This window comes from Dendrobates tinctorius, unplaced genomic scaffold, assembly GCF_039654945.1.
Source record: "Dendrobates tinctorius isolate UK_male_01 unplaced genomic scaffold, ASM3965494v1 ptg000007l, whole genome shotgun sequence".
Taxonomy (NCBI): Eukaryota; Metazoa; Chordata; class Amphibia; order Anura; family Dendrobatidae; genus Dendrobates; species Dendrobates tinctorius.
Window position 1 is genome coordinate 46,571,775 of NW_027361675.1, and position 24,170 is coordinate 46,595,944.

General features: G+C 41.9%; 1 protein-coding gene across 5 annotated transcripts in view; it reads left to right on the forward strand.

Moving 5' to 3' along the window:
• The window catches only part of TRIM37 (tripartite motif containing 37), a 198,214-nt gene extending 176,449 nt beyond the window's left edge, over positions 1-21,765 (forward strand). For 4 of the 5 annotated variants that reach the window (XM_073574320.1, XM_073574329.1, XM_073574355.1 and 1 more), the window contains 3 exons: positions 3,503-3,652; positions 5,023-5,101; positions 19,338-21,765. In XM_073574320.1, coding sequence (XP_073430421.1) covers positions 3,503-3,652; positions 5,023-5,101; positions 19,338-19,341 — 233 coding nt within the window. In that variant the 3' untranslated portion in view covers positions 19,342-21,765. The remainder of the gene's footprint in view (positions 1-3,502; positions 3,653-5,022; positions 5,102-19,337) is intronic. The other variant, XM_073574337.1, reaches the window with a different exon arrangement.
• The last annotated feature ends 2,405 nt before the right edge of the window (positions 21,766-24,170 follow it).

Genomic DNA, 24,170 nt, shown 5'->3' on the forward strand with positions numbered 1-24,170 from the left:
GGGCCGCTCATAGAAAATAAACTTTTGGGCGGTCAGTGTTCTACTTTACAGTGATGTTTTTAAACTTCACTTTGTAGTAGATCATCAGCACGCAATTATACTACTGAGGGAGTGGGTATCCTGCTGTCAGACACAGCCGGACTCCGCATAGAGAAATGAGACTATTTGTTACCGTTTCTGTTTTCCCAATCACTACATACACAGCGCTGAAGAAACACTGTGTATACAGGAAGCACAGTTTGCATTTCCACTTTTGGACCCAGCAGTCATGTGATCACTTACTGTAGTGAGTGAGCAAGAGCTGATGCCTCCTACGAGACCCAGTTCTTATATACAGCCAGGAAGCAAAATTTCCACTGTAACTGGTGCTAATATACCTCCCCGGTTAAAGAGAAAAGAAGCTAAAGTATTTTAATATTGAAATGCCCCGAAGAAGTATTTTATGAACTTATAGGGACACAATGGGAAAATGAAAGAATGGATAAAAAGCAAGTAAAAAAACAAAATAAAGCGTGGTTAGTAGCCACACTCCCAATAAAAATTCTGTCTAGTACAAATAATTGTTGCAGAAAGGTGAACACATTTTTAAATTCATTTTGTTGGTATTTTGTGGCCAGAAAAAATTGCCCCCCCCCCCCCAAAAAAAAAAAAAATGACAATGATCTAAAACTGAATCTCCGTGTATCATGAAAAGAAGATGCAAAAAATATTGAATATCTGAACAAGAAAATTTTTTTACAGCTCTTTAAATCACATGTACAAAAAACCCCTGAATAAATGCATGGTTAGGAACGGGGTTTAGTGGTTTAGTCTTGAATTTACCATTTGGAGGGTTTCCTTACACTGTATGACACTATTCAGTTGCTTCTGATTTTGTCGGACACCCATTTGACAAAGGGCATGCTAGCACCTGTTCATTTATTCATAACTTTTTAAGCAGAATAACCAAGAAAAGGAAGAATAGAATTTTAAAAATTCTGGAGCATATTTTCTTATTTCATGTTATCTACTAAAATATATTTAAAGGGCCCATCAACTGTCATGACATTCTGTTTATGTGCTAACCTGTTTAAGAGGGTATCCTAGTACAGAAAAACAACTTTGAATGCCTTAGCAAAGGGGTCAGCAGCATGTTTTTTTAAAATTTACAGAACATAGAGATGCATATATAAGAAACGAGACATATCAGAATCTTCTATTTCGAAGGTCTCCGCAGGACCAGATATGATAATGTCCCGAACACCAATCTCCTGAATCCTGCAGCCAATTGGTGGCCTGAACTGTCAAGTCACTAGTGGTCTGGATGGACATCATCACTTATAGTCTGGTGGATACCATCACACGTTCAACACTAGAGAACTTTCCTTTTGCAGTTTCCTACTGTTCTGTAAACTTAAAAAAAAAAAAAAAAAACCTCTAAAAGAAAGATCTGCCAGTTTGGCTCCCATCTAAGTAAACATTCTTGAATAGTTGCATCCATGCACTCCACAAAAAATTACTATAGCTGATTCCTAGGGGTCCCAGCAGTAGGACAGAGTTTGATCCAATTTTCATTGGGACCTGAGCGAGATTCCAACTTCTTAAAGAAAAAAGGAAATTATACAGCTTACCCACAGAATATAAAAACTACCAAGACTGAAGATCGGCATGGTCCTTAGTAGTCAGCATGTTAAATACATTATAGATACAGTGGACGAAATTTAATGTAATAATCCGGCTTTCACCGCACATTTCGGGCCACACAGACCCTTATTCATTACTGAATAACCATGATTTGCCAGTCACAGGTAACCACGTCAGAGTTGCAGGATGTGGTCATCATAAGCAAGTGTTATGATCCATGTTATACAATTACTTCAATGGGTAAAATAGACACAAAGATTTCCTAAAATGAACATAACTGACAAACTTAAGTGTAAACGTTGTTCACGTATATGCGTGCTCAACCGTCCTTGAAGGGGACTTGTCACCAATCAAAAGTGGCCAGTCTTTCTTTTTTTATTCTCCTGCTGCTCCCATGAGTATTGTTTTTCATTTTTTTTTTTTTTTTTTTAAATCCGCCATATAGATCTAGAAATATGGGCCTTTTTATTCTTTAGTATTTTTTTTCTCCAGTCTTTTTTTGTGGTTGTATACAGTTTGCTGTGTTTTGGAGGGGTCCTCTTACCTCTTTGTTGGCCATATTTGTGAGCAAAGTCCATTAACTTACCCAGTGGTCTGAGGAAGTGTAAGTGTTATGCCACAGAAAGTAGTGATATTAAAGTAGAAGTGGGCTTTTGGGCTTTTTTTTTTTTTTTTCAAACACTGGATTGGTGCTTTAAACGTAAGTCCCCTGCCCTACATCATACACTCACCCTTTGGCATCTTCACGGTTTTCGGCACCGCTCCAGTCCCACTATGCCATCTTGTGAGCGCAGCTTCTGACTGGCCGGAAGTCAGAAGGTGCGCTCACAGAAGTATCAAACAAGGGGTGGGTTACTTGGATTTTAAGCACCACTCCAGAAATAATTTTGAAAAAATGCTGAAGTGGTGCTCTAAAGGGATCTTGTGGTCAGTTTTTGTGCCTCTGAACTAATGCCACTACCTTTTATCTGCTCTTTCACTGCATTCCACAAACATGTCTATTATCTCCTGACTCCTCCTGTTCACCACCAAAAACACTATTTTAATTTCTCGTACACTGTATTTAAAGGAGGATGGTCCGGTCTGATAGGCGTCCGGTCTGATTGGCATCTGTGACTCCTTTCTCCATCCACTGGCTTTGATTGACACTATATACAAATAGACAGCTGATTCATAGATGGAGACATGATTTGTTTGGGGGGGGGGAGAAAAGTCAAAAATTACATCGGGTACTAAAGTTTTATTTGTGTGGTTTTTTTTTTTTTTGGTTTGTTTTTTGTCTCCATCTTGAATCCTTGTGACTTTCCTGGAGCCCCATATGTGACAGAACGCAGTAGTTGGCATGATGCGAATCACAAAGCTTTTGTGAACAATTGCTAACTACATCTATTGTTTGCTAGCTGTTTCATCTACAAAAGTCTTGATTTGTGTAAGTGATCTGTAATAGAAAAGTGTGTTTTATTTATTTCCTGCAAGATGCCGGCATTCTTCCACCCCTGCACTCATTTAAATTTCAATGACTGATGGCTTGTAGTACAGCACTTCTATTAAGGTGCCAGCATCCATCCCTATCTGCTGCATATGAAGAGTGTGTAGGAGTTGGCATTTAGAGAAGGTCTTTCAGTGACATGGTATGAGAGACGTTTTTCACGCTTAGTCACTGCTGTGTGATCGTGATGTGCTCTACTGTACCATTTAGCCTCATATCCAAGATTACCGGATTAACATGTTCACTGCTAAGGACCAGTTCTGACTTTCATGTAATGTATTTGGGAATGATAAACATAGGGTGCTGCTGTTTTCTTCATTTCTTTATTGTTGGTCATGTTGTCTGATTCTGCATTCTAATCCTGTCTTCTTGCCTTTTTCCTCCTGTCAGCAGGTTTATGCTCCAAGCATGTTCTTCACATTTTGCCAGGAATGAGTAGTGACAGTGACATTGAGTGCGACACTGAGAATGAAGAGCAGGAAGAAAGCATTACCTGTGGCAGCTTTAACGACACTTTCACAGCACAGCCATCTGGGGACGGTGAGTTCTTTCTGTTCTCAGACGATATGCTCCTCTCCTCTTACAAAGCGTTCCGTCGCGTTGGCCCCATCCCTATTGCCACCGTTGGAGTGCAGGGGGGACTCTGGATCTGGCTTCATGCATTTAGAGAGAAGTGAATTGAAGTGGACAATGATTAGAATGGAAGTTCTTCAGGTTATCATCTTGTGATAATGTGGAATACTGGAGGATTATTTTTTTTATATTTTTTAATATAATTTACTCTGTTTAATTGTTTTTTTTAACTTTCAATACTATCTCGTAGAAGTCCAGTCAATATTGCATATTCCTGTAATATCCCCCCCCCCCAACCCTAAATGTATCTCAAGCCCCTCAATCATACCATGTGAAAAAAGGCTTTACGATTATTTTCTGTCTTTTTGTATTACCAGCTGTTTCATGCTAGTTGGGAAATTGGTTAAGCTGACACCATCATTTTTCTGATGTAGAACATTGGAAACCAGATTGTCATTGACCCGGCTCTAGCTAATTGAATTACTTTTTAGCTTTTATATTTTTTTGCTGAGGAGAAGAAAGGTGTCCTTGTAATAAAGGCTTTCAATGATTGCTCTGCTAGTTCTGTGGAGGTTTTCAAGATGGCTGAAAAGTGACGTTTGATAATCGTCAAGTGAAAATACTTACTACTATTTCTACATAGCCTTAAGACCATTTTTAATCCCAGAATTGAACTTTTTGTTAAGATTGTCTATCAATCCTCCCTAAGTGACCTCACTTCATTTTATGTACTATGGTGGCTCTCCATGTTTTAACAATGGCTTTTTTTTTTTTTTTTTGTTTCAGGGGTTGTCCAGCACTACTCACTTTCACACTGGTGTTCTGTGGTGCTGATGACATTATAAGCCCACTTAACCAGTGAGACTCATGCACGTGTCCTATTTGAATGGATAAAATGTGCACAATACCTATCAATCATGTCTCAGCAGGTATATGGGGTCATTATGTTATTGGCACCACTCACCACCAATGAGTGAGCGGTGCCGGACAACCCCTTTAGGGCGCTCGGTATTACAAAGAAGAAACGCTTGTGTATGTATGTGCAATAAAGGATATAGTTTTGCCACTATAAAAGGCAGTATGGTAGATTTTTATCTTCACCACTTTGAGCTACCTAAAAATATTGTTTTCCTTTTTTAAACTTTATTTCTGTGTTGGTAATTTGAGTACAGTCACTAAATATCAATGGATAATTAATAAAATCTCGCATCTGTATAGCTGTCAACACTGTTTGCCAATAGATTTTGCTCCCAGAATTAAATGTTGTCTTTTTAGTGTTTTAGTACATTTTTTTGTCTGTGCTGTAAATTAAAAGAATACTATTTATCCCTATGTAGATCAAGGCTGCCATTTTCCAGATGACAACAATCTAAACACGGAAGACCTTCATTTTGCTGCTGGAGACAATGGTGGAAGGTAACATATTTCCATCCATCATATTCTTTTTACATTTATGGCATTGGGTAACCCAGCTATTGAACTGTGAATTTTACTGGCTTCCTTTTACAATTAAAGATATTTTAAAGCACCTCTTTAGCATTTTTTTTATTTACCGCTGAAGTGGTGCTACCGATCTAAGTTCCCTGCCCATAGTCTCATACTTACCAGCTGCCATTTTCTTTATCGGCACCGCTATGGTCGGTCTCCAGCAGTCACAACTCAATGTAAGTCTATGAGACCTCGATTGATGCTTCCATAGACTTATGTTGAGATCGTTACCTTCGACTTCCCGTCAGTCAGAAGTTGTGCTCACGAGATTGCGGTGAGGGACCAGTGTAGAACTGAGAAGAACTGAAGATGGCAGCTGTTAAGTATAATACTATGGTCAGGGAACTTAGATTAGTACAGTCATGGTCAAAAGTTTTGAGAATGACACAAATATTATATTTTCACATGATCTGCTGGCCTCTGGTTTTTATGTGTGCTTGTCAGATGTTTTTATCACATACAGAAATATAATTGCAATCATATTATGAGTAGCAAAAGGTTATATTGACAGTTAGAATGAGTTAATGCAGCAAGTCAATATTTGCAGTGTTGACCCTTCTTCTTCAGGACCTCAGCAATTCTCCCTGGCATGCTCTCAATCAACTTCTGGATCAAATCGTGACTGATAGCAGTCCATTCTTGCAAAATCAATGCTTTTATTTTGTCTGAATTTGAAGGTTTTTGTTTGTCCACCCGTCTCTTGATGATTGACCACAAGTTCTCAATGGGATTAAGATCTGGGGAGTTTCCAGGCCATGGTCCCAAAATCTCTGTTTTGTTCCCTGAGCCATTTAGTTATCACCTTTTGCTTTATGGCAAGGTGCTCCATCATGTTGAAAAAGGCATTGTTGATCGCCAAACTGCTCTTGGACGGTTGGGAGAAGTTGCTCTTGGAGGACATTCTGGTACCATTCTTTATTCATGGCTGTGTTTTTAGGCAAGACTGAGAGAGCCCATTCCCTTGGCTGAGAAGCAACCCCACACATGAATGGTTTCAGGATGCTTGACAGTTGGCATGAGACAAGACTGGTGGTAGCGCTCACCTGGTCTTCTCCGAATAAGCCGTTTTCCAGATGTCCCAAACAATCGAAAAGGGGATTCATCAGAGAAAATGACTTTACCCCAGTCCTCAGCAGTCCACTCCCTGTACCTCTTGCAGAATATCAGTCTGTCCATGATGTTTTTCCTGGAGAGAAGTGGCTTCTTTGCTGCCCTCATTGAGACCAGGCCTTGCTCCAAGAGTCTCCGCCTCACAGTGCGTGCAGATGCACTCACACCTGCCTGCTGCCATTCCTGAGCAAGCTCTGCACTGCTGGTAGCCCGATCCCACAGCTGAAACACTTAAGAGACGGTCCTGGCGCTTGCTGGTCTTTCTTGGGCGCCCTGGAGCCTTTTTGGCAACAAGGGAACCTCTCTCCTTGAAGTTCTTGATGATGCGATAGATTGTTGACTGAGGTGCAATCTTTCTAGCTGCGATACTCTTCCCTGTTTGGCCATTTTTGTGCAGTGCAATGATGACTGCACGTGTTTCTTTAGAGATAACCATGGTTAACAGAAGAGAAACAATGATGCCAAGCACCAGCCTCCTTTTAAAGTGTCCAGTGGTGTCATTCTTACTTAATCATGACAGATTGATCTCCAGCCCTGTCCTCATCAACACCCACACCTGTGTTAATGGAGCAATCACTGAAACGATGTTAGCTGGTCCTTTTAAGGCAGGGCTGCAATGATGTTGAAATGTGTTTTGGGGGATAAAGTTCATTTTCTAGGCAAATATTGACTTTGCAAGTAATTGCTGTTAAGCTGATCACTCTTTATAAAATTCTGGAGTATATGCAAATTGCCATTAGAAAAAATGAAGCAGTAGACTTTGTAAAAATCAATATTTGTGTAATTCTCAAAACTTTTGGCCATGTCTGTAGTTAGAAAATGAGGAGTCCTTTAAAGGCTGCCTTTCACTTGATTCATGCTGCCAAACCACAACACTAATCCAGTGTTGCCGCAGACTGTCTTCTCACCACACTGCTCTAGTTGATTTATGAGTCTCTTTTTTTATCATGGAGAGAGACCTATCTGTTATCTGTAGTGGTGTAGGGAGAATTGGCATATGGTCCCGGGCATATCTATAAATTGTTTTCTCTGACTCATTGGAGCATTGCATATAAAACATAACTGGTTTCAGTCGTTGCGCCTGGCCCTGATTAATGCAGCCTATAGCATGAACAGCATGAATCAAGTAACAGGTTTCCACTAAAGAGGGCCTGTCACTTGCTCCAAAAATAGCTTTAAAGGGGCATTCTCATCTCCCAAGATCCTAGCCCAATACGTAGTAGTAGGGATTAGCCAGCACGAAAAATGCTTAGATGCTTGTTACTCGAAGCGAGCAATTCCTAATGCAGCATGAGGAAGACCCCTGGAAGCATCTTTAACTCCCAGATCGCTGCTGAGAACAATGTTGTCACACTTTTACACAATTTTAATGATTGACAAAAAAACATTCAAAATCGAACAGAAACTGAAGTTTACAGGGAAAAAAAATGGGAAGAAACATTCTTTCCTGTATTATGAGTTGTATATAAGGCAACATTTAAAAAGGATTTAAAAATAATAATAATTTAAGTAAACCAAAATTCAAATGTTTACACTGAAATTTCTAATTTTTGTTTATAATTTATGAAGGAAGCAAGAACTGCCAAAAATGTGATGGAAGAGGGACTCTGCTGCACACTGTATTACACATAAAGGAGGGCCTCATACACATTGTTCAAGTTGTCATGTATTGGTACTCTTAGACTCATAAAAGCTGTGCATTAAATTCAAAGCCTTCCAAAAATTTGAAGCTAGGTCATCCATACATCCTTAAAGGCACCAACTGTAGTGCCGCATCCAGATATTGTGAACAAAGTGTATTTGTTGTACTCCTACACTCAAAAAAGCTCTGCACACAGTGCAAAGCCTGCAAAAAATAACAAATAAGGCCATCCATACACTCTTGAAGGCACCAACTGGATTGCCTCATTCTAATATTAAGAAGGTGTAGTTGTGAAAAAAATTATTAGGCAGGTCATCCAAACACCTGTGAAGGCACCAACTGGCAGGCCTCATTCAAATATTGGAGATTAAAACACTTTTTGATACTGTCATCTGGTGGTGTGGAAAAGTCGGCTAATCCAGGCTTTGTTTGTTTTTTTTTTATCAGTCACCCTGTCAGCATTTCCTGTTGACAGGCTAAAGTTCCTGTCTGTTATGACCTCCCTGGCAACACTAAAAACCCACTCCGACAAGACGCTAGCAGCAGGGCAGCTCAAGACTTTCAAAGCATATAGAGACAACTCATGCCAGGTGTCCAGCTTTGAAACCCAATAATTGAAGTTCACAGAGGAATTGGGGAGTGCACTGGTTTTGTTGGTCAGGTATTGCTTGACCATCTTCAAAAACTTTTCCCTCCTTGTCAAAAATCCCTGATCATGAGGGCCTGGACGCTGGGAGGGTGTACTTCTGCCTCTGCTGTACCTGGTGTGTGTCTCCCTCACCTCTCCTCCTTAAAGATTGCCCCCTGCCATTAACTTTGTCTGAAGGGAATTATTTCAATTTATTTTTCTCAATGGCCTTTTGGGTATAACACCAATTTAGTAGACCTCTCTGCCTCAGGAATTAGAGATGCAAGGTTCTTCTTGTAGCGTGCATCTAGCAGGGTAAACAACCAGTTTTTTGTGGGGGTTTCCGGCCAAGATGAATATAACGCGAGGGTCACGGGAAAAGCAGCGTTATATATTAAGTCGGCCATATGTGTCAAGATGCCTACAGCAAACACTTCCCTGTCTCCACCATAATGACGACTCTATCTCCTCCTCCCTCTCTTCCTCCTACCCCCTCTCTTTCTCTTCCTACTCCTCCCCTCTCTCTTCCTCCTCATTCCTCTTCTCAGGCCATCAACTTAAAAGAAACCAGATGAAGCTTGTGTGAGCACTAGCCTCTCTTGTGCTAGTAACCATCTCCTATTCCTCCTCAGCCTCCACCTCCACATTGTTAACCAATCCATCTCCACCTGGTCCGCATGCAATGCTTATTGGTCCGCAGTTTCTAAATCGTTAACTTGCGCTTCCGGCAAGCACACCGGAAATTCCGCCCATTGATGAACCCGTCACCTGATCGCGGGTCACCGATGGGTTGGCATGACAACCAGAGGTCTGCAGCAGACCTCTATGGTTGTCATTGCCGGACTGCTATGAGTGCCGCCCGGTGGTCGGCACTCATAGTGGTTGGCACTTAGATGGTATGTGCCTGATCGTGGTGGTGGTGGCTAGACTCTTAGTGGTAAGCAACCTGCTGATCTTGGCATGGCACAGGTTGCAAATTGCCATTTTTTTTTTTTGTCTCGGAACTCTTTTTAAAAATAAAGACGCAGACTGGGGAACATCTAACTCTTTGACGGAGAAATTCACGAGGGTTGGGTTCTGTAGTACAGTTGCCCGCCTTCTCCTTCTGGTCACCCCACTGCCTCTTCCTGCCTGTTTCAGTGCTGCTGATCCCGTCCCCTCAGCGCTACTGGCCTCGCTTTGCATGTCAGCCTCTCAGGTTGGGTCAGTGACTTCATGACTGGTCCTCCTTACTTGGTGGACAACAACAACCCGACCTATTGGCAACCTTGCCTCATCATCACTTCCTAACTCATTAGACAAAATGTGCTGTTTCCCACCGTTCTTTTCTTGTAACTGTGACTGTTTTGTGCACCACTAAACAGCATGTCATCTTGCCCCTTTTGGAACATTCAGGGTGAGAGACCACAATCAAGAAAGTATGATGTAAAGAGCTCCTCACACTTTCCTAGTGTGGGATCACTGGTCTCCTGGGACTCGACATGGTGGTAGGAAGGTGAATCAGAGTGAGGGTTAAGTGATCCGGACTCTTGGACAACCAAAAAAATTTCAAACCACCATAATTTCACACAAAGCAGGTTAAACTGTATCGGTGACCAATACAGTCAATTTTTTCACCCCCCCAAATAATGTGGTCACCTGTGGCCGCTATATATTCAGCAATGGACTGCTAAGCCTAGAGGCTGCATTCAGTCACTCACCCTGCCCTAGTCTAAATGCAGGATGTATTGCATAGAAACGGCAAAGCACAAGATTAATCCTAAGAAGGAATTTTAGTATAATGATTCAGCAAGGTATCACTACTAGAGAAAAGTGATTCCTAAGGCCGCCTTCACAGGTTTGTTTAAGGGCCGCAAATAAGGACACACAAACTCCCATAGTATTCAATGGTGGTGCACACATGTCAGGTTTTTCACACTGACCATGTTTTTTTTTGTTGAAGCAGAGCAGGATGGAGGGCACCACTATATAATACTAAGAAAAAGGGTTCTCCAAAGGCATGGTAATGAACACAGTTTGCAAAACAAAGAAAAGAAACATGCCTATAGAAAATGAGAACACCCAGGGATTCGAATGACTTTATTGATCAGTTGAACAACTCCTGTGAAAGACACCGCACAAATTAGATAAAAACATTTAAAAACACAAGATAGACAAGCAACTAGTTATGCATATAATACGGCAATAACTCACCCTCACTGAATCCCCAACAGCAATTTATAATTGACCACATATGGATTAAAAAAAAATAAACATTCTCACCTGAAGAAGCCACACGTTCTGTGGCGATACACGTGGGGCTCTACACCCCCTCAATCCCCTCCAGCCTCTATGGCTCCTTGCATGATTTTTTTCATGTCTTTCCTCATGGATTTAGACTTTTTTGGGTTTCCTTTTCTTCATATACCGCAGAACAGGGTTTGATTCTAATTTTTTGAATATTCCATATAGTACCTACATTGTTTCTGTGGTTATATACATATAGCGAATCTGTTCACAATCCTTGCACATGTGCACTTTTGGAACATTATTTCATCTTTTGTTCCTATAATCTTACTTTTTGGTTGATTATTTCTTTATATGGTGCTGTGTTTGAGCATATATAGTTCTATCTAAATAATTGATTTCATTGTCACTTGTATTCATTGTGTGTACTTTGCCCTACATGTCATGTTTTTTTGAGAGCCATATGTGGTCATTTAGAAATTGCTGTTGGGGATTCAGTCAGGGTGACTTATTGCCATATTATAGACATAACTAGTCGCTTGTCTATCTTGTGTTTTTTAAATGTTTTTATCTAATTTGTGTTGTGTCTTTCACATGACAATTTTTTTGACTCAGCATGCACAGAATGCGCGCTACATACGGAAGTCATCCATATATCATCAGCCTGACAAGAAGCGGCACCTGGTAAGAAATGGTACAGTTTGCGCTTTTCCGGAGGCGCCAGCCGGCTGCTGAAGGCAACTCTAATCATTGTCTCCTGCTCGCGGTGAGATGTTACTCCTGTGTAAAATAAAGAATTAAATTAAAAAAAAAAAAACTTTGTGAGCCAACTCGCAATTTTCATAACAGCAGAGGGAATGCCCGTGGCTGGTGTTAATCATCTGGGACAAGGGACAATACTCCATAAGGTTCCCAGGCTAATAACAGCTTACAGCTGTTTGCTTTCCCTTTCCTGGTAAATTTACGGTGAACCCCAGAAAAAAAAATGATATAGGATTCCGTATAAATTCAAACCAGCAAATGCTTAACAGACAAGTGTGGGTTGATATTAATCGCCTGTGGTATTACTATTAGTAACGCACTACGCCGTCATGGAATAAATCCTGCAGAGCAAGCAAGGTCCCCCTGCTCACGCCTTCAGCACGTGTCAAACCCGTTTGAAGTTTGCCAATGACCATCTGGATGATCCTGAGGAGGCATGGAAAAAAGTTTTTGGGTCAGATGAGACCAAAATAGATCTTTTTGGTATCTACTCCATTCGCCATGTTTGGAGGAAGAAGGATGTGTACAAACCCAAGAACACCATCCCAGCCTTGAAGAATGATGGGGGAAACTTATGAATGGGTCACCGAGGAGGATGGCAGGAACAGGCTAAGCCATCAGAAAACCAGAGAGGTTGGTAACTAAGCGGATTGCAGACCCCTGATCCTATCCACACAACAAGCAGTAGCCGTGGAGCGTACCTACGATGCCCTAGACGGTTGGAAACCAATTGGGCCTTTTCCTGAGAGTGGGACAACTTATCCACTACTTGGCCCCAAATCTGCTGCATTCTCTCTACCACAGAATCCACACCTGGACAGGCAGAAGCTTCCACCTGCCCCTAAGAAAATCGAGGATGAAACCCAAAGTTACAAAAGAAAGGAGACCTCAAAGTGGCAGAATTTTCCTTATTTAGTGCGAATTTGGCCAAGGGCAAAAATGAGACCCAATCATCCTGATCAGTAGATATGAAACATCTCAAGTAGGACTCTAAAGTCTGGTTTGTTCTCTCAGTCTGCCCATTGGTCTGAAGATGAAATGCAGAGGAGAAAGACAACTGAATTCCCAGTTTGGAACAAAAAGCTCTCCAAAATCTGGAAACAAACTGGACTCCTCTGTCTGACACAATGTTCTCAGGAATCCCGTGCAGAGGAACCACTTGTTGTAAAAACACGAGCACCAACTCGGAAGAAGATGGCACCTTTGGGAGTGGTACAAGATGTACCATCTTAGAAAATCTATCATAGATCACCCAAAAAAGTCATTCTCTGAGAGACAGGGAGATCAGCGATAAAATCCATTGAGATATGGGTCCATGGCCTCCTGGGCACTGGCAGGGGCATCAACAAACCACTAGCACGAGAACAGGGCTTGGACCGAGAACAAGTCCCACAGGACTGCACAAAATTCCTGACATCACACGATAAGGCAGGCCACCAAAAAGACCGACTCACCAAATCTCTGGTACCAAAGATACCTGGATGACCAGCCAATGCGGAGCAATGGATTTCAGATATTACTCTCTTCCTCCACTGGTCAGGGACATACAATTTTCCCATAGGGCATCATTCAGGTTTATCCTCCTGAAATTCCTCCAGGGCACGTCTCAAATCAGGAGAGATGGCGGAAAGAACTACACCCTCATTTAGAATGGTGGTAGGCTTGGTCACATCAAGAGAATCTGCAAAGAAACTCCTGGAAAGGGCGTCCTCCTTAACATTCTTAGTGCCCGGAAGAAAGGAGACCACAAAATTAAAGCGCGTGAAAAACAAGGCCCACCTAGCCGGTCTAGGATTCAAGTGTTTGGCTGATTCAACATAAATCAAATTCTTGTGGTCGGTGAGGATCACAACTTGATGTCTAGCTCCCTCCAACCAATGTCTCCACTCTTTAAATGCCCATTTCATGGCCAACAATTCCCGATTCCCCACGTCATAGTTACGTTCAGATGGGAAAAATTTTCAAGAAAAGAAGGCACAGGCATTCATCTTAGAAGTTACCGGATCTCTGGGACAAAACGGCTCCTGCACCAATCTTGAAAGCATCTGTCTCCACCTGAAATGGGAGTGATACATCAGGTTGCCATAGAACCGAAGCAGAAGTGAATCTCCGCTTAAGCTCCTGAAATGCCGAGACTGCCTCTGGAGACCAATTTACCACATCGGCGCCCTTTTTGGTCAAATCAGTCAGTGGTTTAACAATACCAGAAAAATTACTTATAAATTTACGATAGAAATTAGCAAAACCCAAAAACTTCTGGAGAGCCTTCAAAGAAGTGGGCTGAACCCAATCATAAATGGCCTGTACCTTGGCCGGGTCCATTTCAATAGCAGACGGGGACAAAATGAATCCCAAAATCGAAATCCTCTGTACACCAAAGAGACACTTCAATCCCTTAACATAGTGTATTTTCCCTCAAAATCCAGAACACAGTCCAGACATGTTCCACATGAGAATCCCAATCAATGGAAAAGATCAAAATATCCAGATAAATCATCAAAAACGTATCCACAAAGTCCCAGAAAATATCGTTCATAAAAAACTGGAAGACAGAAGGGGCATTAGTGAGCACAAAAGGCATCACCAGGTACTCAAAATGTCCCTCCGGGGTATTAAACGCCATCTTCTATTCATCCCCGTGCTTGATGCGAATAACATTATACGCCCCCCTGAGGTCAAGTTGGGTAAACCAACAGGTACTTTTAACTCTGGAAAATAAATCAGAAATCAGGGGTAATGAGTACTGATATTTAACAGTGATTTTGTTAAGGGAACGATAGTCAATACATGGCCTTAATGAGCCATCTTTCTTGGCCACAAAAATAACCGCACCTAAAGGTGAAGAGGATGGTCTGATATGACCCTTCTCCAACGACTCCTTGATATAAGATTGCATAGCATCATGTTCAGGTACCGATAAGTTGAAAAATCGAACCTTGGGAAATTTACACCCGGGCAGTAACTCAATTGCACAGTCATAACTCCTATGAGGAGGCAAAGATGCAGACTTACTCTAACTAAATACATCAGAAAAATTAGCCAAATAGTCAGGAATATCATGAGACTGGGGAGAGGTGGAGAAAACAGGAGTGTCCCTAAGAACACATTGACAACCCCAACCCACCACAGACACAGATTTCCAATCCAAAACAGGATTATGGGTTTGCAACCAAGGAAAATCCAGAACAATAGTATCATGCAAATTGTGCAACACCAAAAATTTACAATTCTCTTGGTGGTCCGGGGCGACCCGCATTATCACCTGGGTCCAAAACTGGGGTTTATTCTCTGCCAAAGGAGTAGCATCAATACCCCTCAAAGGGATAAGAGTCCGCAGGGGTATCATGGGAAAACCACAACGTTTGGCAAAGTTAAAATCCATCAGATTCAAAGCTGCTCCTGAATCAACAAAAGCCTTAGCAGAAAATGTAGACCAGGAGCAGATCAAGGTAATTGCCAAAAGGAACTTGGGCTGTACACTGCCCACCGCAAATGCGTGCGTAAAACGCTTTTCTCGTTTAGGGCAGACAGAAATAGTATGAGAGGCGTCCCCAAAAAAAAACACAACTTATTACGCCTTCTAAACTCCTGACGTTGTGCCCTAGAAGAAAACCCTATCTCATTGCATGGGTTCAGAAGTTCGTTCGAAAGGCAGCACCGCCTCTCGTGTAGTTTTACGTTCACGTAAACGCCGATCAATTTGAATGGCCAATGACAGAGTCGTCAAGACCAGAGGGGACAGGAAACCCACCATAACATCTTTTATGGTGTGTGCCAGACCCTTCCAAAAGAGAGCTGCTAGGGCATCATCATTCCATTTAGTAAGGACCGCCCACTTTCAGAATTATGACAATATAACTGCAGAATCCTGACCCTGGTTCAATGCCAATAAGGTTTTCTCAGCTTGATCAATAGCATTAGGTTCATCATACAAAAACCCCAGGGCTTGAAAAAACGCATCCACATTAGCCAGAATAGGATCTCCGGGTGTCAAAGAAAAATCCCAATCCTGGGGATCGCCGTGCAGCAGGGAGATGACAATTTCAACCTGCTGCACAGAGCTCCCCGATGAGTTAGATTTCAAAGCAAAAAATAGTTTACAATTATTCTTAAAATTCAAAAATTTAGACCGATCCCCAGAAAACCCATTAAGAGTAGGGATTTTTGGTTCAACAGCAGATGATTGAGCGAGATAGACAAAAAATTCCCCGCACTTCAGCAGCGAGCTTCTCAACACGATCGAACAATTGTCTCCAATTAGACAAAAAAGATCCTACGGCCCCAGAGAAAAAGAGGAAAAAAAAAAAAAAAAAAAATTGACACTTTTTTTTTTTTTTTTTTTTACAATTCTTTCCTTCTTTGGAGTACCCTAGAGTCTACATCTACCGTATGGCTGGTGATTCTGTTATGAATGGGTCACCGAGGAGGGTGGCAGGAACAGGCTAAGCCACCAGAAAACCAGAGAGGTTGGTAACTAAGCGGATTGCAGATCCCTGATTCTATCCACACAACTAGCAGCAGCCGTAGAGCGTACCTATGATGCCCTAGATGCCTCGGCACAACTGGAGAGCTAACTAAGCCTAAAGCAAGAAAGGTGAAATATAAACTGCCCCGGAGCAGACCCCAAAAGGAATAGATAGCCCCCATACGTATTGTTGGTGAGACAAGATGAAACACAAACGCAGGCAGAAAAATAGACTGAGCAAATGATGGGGCCCAAACGGACTAGATAGGATAGGAAAGGAAAGACACTGTCTGCAATCACGCAAAAACCCTGAAAAATCCAACACGTCTGATGTACAAAAAAACACTGAAGTCACACGACTTCGCCCCCACTATATCAGCACTCCGGTATGAACTGGAAACGAGGCAAAAGAGCAATATAACAGGGGACTGAAGAAACTGACACAGGCTGTAACATATGGAGCGGTGGTCCAGCACAGCCCCCAGAGGAGCAAGCTGAACCCGCACAACAAGCAGAGACAAAACCAGATCAGATGCAAAGGATTAGCAAATGAACCACTTAGCTGAACAATGCAGGATCAGGGCAGGAGACATCAGACCTCAGAATGCACAGGAAGGCAATCACCAGCAGGGATTGAAGGAAGTCTGCAGACTTAAATACTCTAATCAGTAACTCCAGATCTCCATTCGTCATCATCAGGTGGCAGACCTCTGTCAATCTGGCCAGCTCCACTACCTCCAGTAGCCACCAGAGGGAGCAGGGGGAGCTTCGGCTCAGAAGTCTGAGCCAGGGAATTCACAACAGCAAACCTCATTCTTTGTGTGTGCTTTTCTGCAAAGGGTACAAGATACCTGCACCATATTGAAGGGAGGATCTAAGGGGTTATGTATCACTATATTTTGGCCAACAACTTCCTTCCCTCAGTCAGAGCATTAATGATGGGTTATGGCTGGCTCTTCCAGCATGACAGTGACTTGAAACACACAGCCAGGGAAACTAAGGGCCCCGTCACACACAGCGAGATCACTGATTTTGTGACGCATCCGCAATCTCTCCAGTGATCTCGCTGGGTGTGACATCCATCAGCGACCGCCCCCACTGGGTATCGCTGATCGTGCAGGATCGTCCTGGGCCATTTTTTGATTGTTGGTCTCCCGTTGGCCAGAGCGCATCGCTGCGTGTGGCAGCGGGAGTCCAACGATCAGCGACGCTGCACACTGGTATCTAGGGTAAACAGTGGGTATCTAAGAGCCGCGCGGCTCTTAGTTACCCTCGGTTTACCCTAGATATCAGCGTGCATGCTGGTATCTAGGGTAGACAGCGGGTACCCAAGAGCCGCGCGGCTCTTAGATACCCGCTGTTTACACTAGATACCAGCTTGCTCGCTGGTCCTGATCGCTGGTGAGTCTGTCTAACTATGTCCCAGCGATCCCATCCATGTCGAATCATTGGTGGGATCGCTGGGACATCGTTGTGTGTAACAGGCCTTAAGAAGTGGCTCCGTAAGAAGCATTTCAAGGTCCTGGAGGGAACTAGCAATTCTCCAGTCATGAATCTAATAGAAAATCTTTAGAGGGAGCTGAAACTCAATGTTGCCCAGTCACAGCCCCGAAACCTGAAAGATCTGTATGGAGATGGAGAAGTGGGCCAAAATCCTTACTGCAGTGTAAGCAAACTTGGTCAAGAACTACAGGAAATGTCTGACCTCTGTAAATGCATATAAAGGTTTTTGTACCAAATATCAAGTTCTGTTTTTATATTGTATCAAATACTTATTTCATGCAAATTAATCATGTAAAAATCATACAATATGATTTTCTGAATTTTTTTTTAAATTCTGTCTCTTAGGCTGGTTTCACATTTGCGTTTTTTAGCGCTGTAAAAAAACGCATACGTGCGCATGCGTTTTTTCCCCTATATTTAACATGGGTGCGCATACCTGCGCGCTGTCATGCGCATGTATGCGATTTTCATGCGCTGCGTTTTTTTGGGGTGTGCGATTGTATTTTCCAGACGCAGCATGTTGCATTTTTTGGTCCTGCAAAAAAGCGCATGCGCACGTATGCGCACGTTTTGCGCTAAAAATGGCCATTATAGCCTATGGGTGCGCATATGTGCGCATTGGCATGCTTATGTATGCGTTTTTTTGCACATGCGTTTTTTTTTTTAAAATTAGTTTAGACAATGGAATTTAGGGGTTTGGGTAAAGTTAGGGTTAGTTAAGGGGGTTTAGGGTCAGGGTTAGGGTTAGGGTCAGGGTTAGGGTTAAGTATGGTTTGGTTAAGGGTTAGGGTCAGGGTTAGGGTCAGGGTTAGGGTTAAGTATGGTTTGGTTAAGGGTTAGGGTCAGGGTTAGGGTCAGGGTTAGGGTTAAGTATGGTTTGGTTAAGGGTCAGGGTTAGGGTCAGGGTTAGGGTTAAGTATGGTTTGGTTAAGGGTTAGGGTCAGGGTTAGGGTTAGGGTCAGGGTTAGGGTTAGGGTCAGGGTTAGGGTTAGGGTCAGGGTTAGGGTTAAGGTTAAGTATGGTTTGGTTAAGGGTTAGGGTTAGGGTCAGGGTTAGGGTTAAGTATGGTTTGTTAAGGGTCAGGGTCAGGGTTAGGGTCAGGGTTAAGGTTAAGTATGGTTTGGTTAAGGGTTAGGGTCAGGGTTAGGGTTAGGGTCAGGGTTAGGGTTAAGTATGGTTTGGTTAAGGGTTAGGGTCAGGGTTAGGGTCAGGGTTAGGGTTAGTAAAGTCATGGTTTGGGTTAGTGTGAGGGGCCACCTAATGTTGGAAAAACCGCAAACGCAGTAAAAACGCACTAAAAATGCATACAAACGCATAAAAACGCTGCGTTTTTTTCATGCATGCTCATAAAAATGCTTGAAAAAAACGCAGCAGTTGTATGCTTTTGTATGCGTTTTTTCAATGCGTTTTTTTGCGGGAAAAACGCGCTGCAAAAAAAAGCAAGTGTGAAACTAGCCTAACAGTGGAAATGTACCTACGATAAAAATTACAGACCTCTATATTCTTTGTAGGTGGAAAAACGTGCAAAATTGTCAGTGTATCAAATACTTATTTTGCCCATTGTAGTCCCTGTAAGCTGTTCTGACGCCCATGATTTTACAGATCTCAAAGATTTATTGATTTGATTTCTTACTATCTTTATTCAGTAGAATCTAACACATTGTACTGTTAGGAAACATATCACAAGTATGTTTGTAGGACAACTGGGTAGGTTATACCACAGGCCCTTGTCCTGTCTAAATTTGAAATTGATTGATCATGAGGTATGATGTTTGCTCTGTCATTTGTGTGTATACATCTGTAACACGTGTTTTTATGTTTTGTCTAGGTAATCTGTGGGAACATTTAGACATCTCCGTGTTGAAGGCTCAAAACACTAGGATACGTAGGAATGCATCCACCCACGGGTGCACATTCACTGCTGTAACTTATTTATATACCCGAGAATGCCGCACAGCACTACAAATAAGTCGTTACTAAAAAGGTTCATATGCAGTTAGTATGCTGAAGAAAACGTGTTTTCTTATGATTAGTCCAGTGCATTCATCATAAGCCAATGGGCATGGAAACCATTATTGAGCTCTTGGATTCACATGCATACCCTGTAATATACGAGACGGAGAAAAACTTCACGCTCATCTAGTTTTATCTGATATTAGATGGTTGTCTCCTCTTCTTAACTCCCAGCTGCACTATGTGGGTCATACAAAGTATTGAAGTAGGTCTTACCCATGGCAACCAGTCAGAAACAAGCTGTTGTTGTGCCTGACTGCCGGTCAACATCTGTTTGACCAGGGGCGAGACCAGACTTTTTGCTTTGCACTGGTGTATTAAAAGTTAGGATGAAGTAGCTCTACTGAAAGGGACAGTACAGTTTATTCTACACTGCCATATTTTTCAGCCAAGGCCATCTTCTTCCTAAATCCACTTATTAGCTGACCCTAATCCACATGATAATATGCTTTCCTGCCCAGCACTGTATTAATCATAAAGGACATCAATCCTTTGACATCTGCATGGCTACCACAGGAGTGTATACTGTATTGTGTGATTTACAACAAAGAAAAATCATTTTTATGTTGTGTGTCTTCAGGCAGGGGAAAGGCAATAATGAAATGAATAATGGCATTCTTACTAGATAGGTGCTAGAAGACTTCCAGCAATAAATATACTCGGAGCGTAGCAATAGAGCTAGAGGAATTGATAGGATTTCCATAGTGGAGTATATCCAACTCTTCAGGTCCACACTTGTGTGAACAATATGCAACTGTGTGCCTTCACATGTATGCAAAGAAATGGTATACCGGAAGATTTTCTGAGGATTGGAGGTAGAGAATGAAGTCCACCAGCGTACGTAGCAGCTTGTATGGCCGTTTCGGTAGTATATAGCAAGCTCCTCTGCCTGACGTTAAGATGGCGTGTATGACCTGCTCAGAGTTTGTAATATGTTTTCTGCAGTAAGGAGATTTCGGGAGCTTTTTCTATAATGATACACTTTGTGTCTATGTGCATACCAATCCCTGGACCGGACGAGTTTTATATACAGTTACTGAAGCTGGAGAACTCCGAGATATGCTCTGCGATACTAAATTACCGCATAAGATACATTGCAAGCGCTAATTAAGCACATCATCTACTCCTCCTGGTTGCAGAAGGTTCCTGCACATGATATAATCGACTATTGAGATCCCATCCAGAAGTCCTTGACCTCCCCATTACAACAAGTAGTAGAAGCGGAAGAGCTCTTCATAGTCTACATCACAGGTACACAGACTCTTCCATCCTAGTCTATGTGGACATCTATTCTTTTTCTGCTACAGGCTTGTAATAAGCAAACGGAAGCACAAGACCTCCCTTATAACGATCAGTAGGGGGTTCCCCGTCAATGTTAAAGGGATCCTTCTTGTTTAATGAAAATGAATCTCAAGTTATGTTTCTGTTCGCGCCATATTCAGCTCCAATTAGAACATATTTTGTATTGCTTCTCCTTAGTGAAGTGTTACATGTATATTAACTAGATCTGCAACATTACAAATGTGTGGTGACCTATAGCCCCCCCTGTGAGTGACTCTGCACAGAGAGATCATATAAAACTTGAACATTGTGATTTGCCTGCAACGTCCAAGAAAATCTGCTTCAAGCACATAACTAAATGTATCACCAGGTATTGTGCAGCTTTATTACTGTATTGTAACGCCTAACCTGCTATCATTCCATTTTATTGGCCAGCACCTAGTGAGACTTCCAGTGCGATCACCCATAGTGCAGAACGTACTGAGACTAGTTTATGTCGAGACCACCTATACAAACTCCCTGGCCCCCTTACACAGTCCTTGTTAGATACCGATCCCTCTGTATAGTCTTCTCTTTAGAAGCTAAAAACATAAAGCCGGCGTGTAAGACATAAGTGTCCGTGGTGACGAATATCTTCATATATGTTGATTTTAAGTTGTTTTTAATTTAACCTGTTAAAGACTATAGAGATGTTTGTTCCTTGCAGACCAAGTGAGCGATGACCTTGCCAAACGTATTGCTGTTTCTAGCATCCGAGCTGCTCTTTGCATTGCTATTGTTGCCTGAAAAACTGGTACTTGTGTAACTAAATATGATTACCGAATATTTAATGTCTAGTCATGTCCACTGTCATTTTTATTTGTGTTCTGTTGTTTTTTTTTTAATTTGTTTTATTTTGAATTGGATGAAATATTTTGTTGCACTTTTTCTTAATAAAATAAAACCTGTATCAGTTTCTGTCAGTGCGACTCACTATTACATCTAGACGCAAAAAGTTTTAATGCCTGTAAAAACAAACACTTCTTAATTTGTTTGCAAAATTGCTTTTTTTTGTTTACCAATAGTTGCCAAGGGGTTGCCATTGCTGGTAGACCAATTATGAGCAGTTCTTAGGTTTTATTTCTTAAACTTTATAAATAGGGTTGATTGAATAACTTCGGATAAGTGCTTATCCAAATAGCTATATCACTTCCCGAATAGCTGCCTCGGTAACCTGGAGCGCTCCCGATAATCAACTGTTCGGCGCCGCAGCTGCATGTGTGATGGCTGTGTGACAGTCACAACACATGCATGGAGAGTCTGTGTGTTGGGCTCTTCATGCATTTGCTGTGACTGTCATACAGCCGCGACACATGCAGCTGCGGTGCTGAACAGCTGATCATCATGAGCGCTCCAGGTTACCGAGGCAGCTATTCGGGAAGCGATATAGCTTTTCTGATTAAGCACTTATCCGAAACTATTCGCTCATCCCTATCTATAACCTTTCAGAATAACTGCGCACATGGTTAGCAACTGATACTGGCTGGCTTCAGTACCACACTTACAGCACTACAGGTGCACAACTTGCAATTTTGCCACTGGTCCAAACTGTCAATAATGCAGGAGTGCCGCCTCCCCATCATTCAGGAAGTCTAGACCTTGGGAGGAGTGGTGCACTCCTGGATGGAGGACACAGGAGAGCCCCTGTAAGATAAAATGTTTAAAACACAAAAAAAAAATATTAAAATAATATTGTACAGATGTAGCAAGCAGTCATGGCAGATTACTTTGACTTTTGTATGACAGAAGATCATCTTAACGTAGGCCCTAGTCACTCATAGAATATCACTGGGGAACAATTTTGCACATAATTTTTGAGTTTGATTTTTCGGTTGAATAGGCATGCTAGTTTCAAAACGGTGGTTAGTTTTCTTGTGTCACAACAGTTTTTTTGCTCTACAGCTTCTCTTAATGCGATTTACTTTAGACTGGATCAAGAGTATCACTGGCTAAACTATTTTGAGTGGGGAAGGATGGAGGACGACCTTAATGACCGGTCACAGGTTATTTGTCAGGGATATTCTGTTGCTCGTGAGATAGTGTGGTGAAAGGTTGTGTGCTGCTCTATATAGTGAAACGTATTCTGAAATTCGGTACACATGGGGTTAGCATAGCAGATTTTTTTTTTTTTTTTTTATTTACAGATATTCCTTTCTTTCAGATAATGTGTTTCTCTGCTTTTTTTTTTTTGTCTTTGTAAGTGCCTTAACCTCCCTGCTTCCCTTTTAGTTATATCTTTGGCAGTTTCACCATTCCCAGTCAAAGGCCGAACATCAGCACATTTATGAAACAAGACTATTTTTGCATATTTCAAAGTAAATCTTGATGACCAAGATAAGTCTTGAGCTTCTCACAAGGTGTGCAGTGTGTCGAGAATTTACGGATGTGGCTGAAAGGGACACTTAATATACCATTTGGTATACCTATGGTTTGGTGAGAGCCAAGATATCATTTTAGTGACACTTACTTTTGTAAAGTGTAAATTTCAGGATATAAAATGAAAAATAAATCATCTATATGTCCAGTGCCTCATTCGGCTGTTATCCCAGTGCCACTTTTCCTAGAACTACCGACTTTCAAGAACATCATTATGGTGAGGAACAAAGTGACAACAATGATGAAGGCTTTGAAATTGAAGATGTCTCCGTTCGTAATGGATATAACCAGTGTATTACCATAACATACATGGTTTAATTGAGGAATTGGGAATTCCAATCTATAACTCAAATGAATGGCAACTATTCATCAATAGCTCAAAGTGGGGCTTACAGTGTATCCTTCTCCACAATGACTATTTGATGCAGTCCCAATTGGCTATTCAGTTTCACTTTGTGAAGCATACGGAGACCTTTCTAAAGAGTCAGTGTTGCAATATCAAAAACACAATTGGATCATTTGTGATGACCTTAAAATGGTATGCTTGCTTCTTTGTCAGCAATGCAGATACACCAGGCATCCTTGTGCATGTGGGACAGCAGAGCTTATGAGAAGCATTGGCCTCCAAGATCTGACCTCAAACCGGGTGATCTGAACATTCTACATGAGCCACTTGTTGACATGACATTAGAGTCCCACCTCTGCACATACATCTGGATCTCATGAGTCAATTTGTTAAAAGCTTTGCCAACTGAAGGAGACTGTACCTCATTTTGGCATTTCATAGCTAGTCATTTGAAAAAATAAAGGCTGGTGTGTTTGATGGGCTGCTGAATCTGTGGACCATCAAAGATGAACATTTCATTGGGACAATGTGAGATCTCCAAAAGAATGCTTGGTTATCATTCAGAGATCTTGTCAAGGACTTTCTTCGAAATACACTAGCAAACCA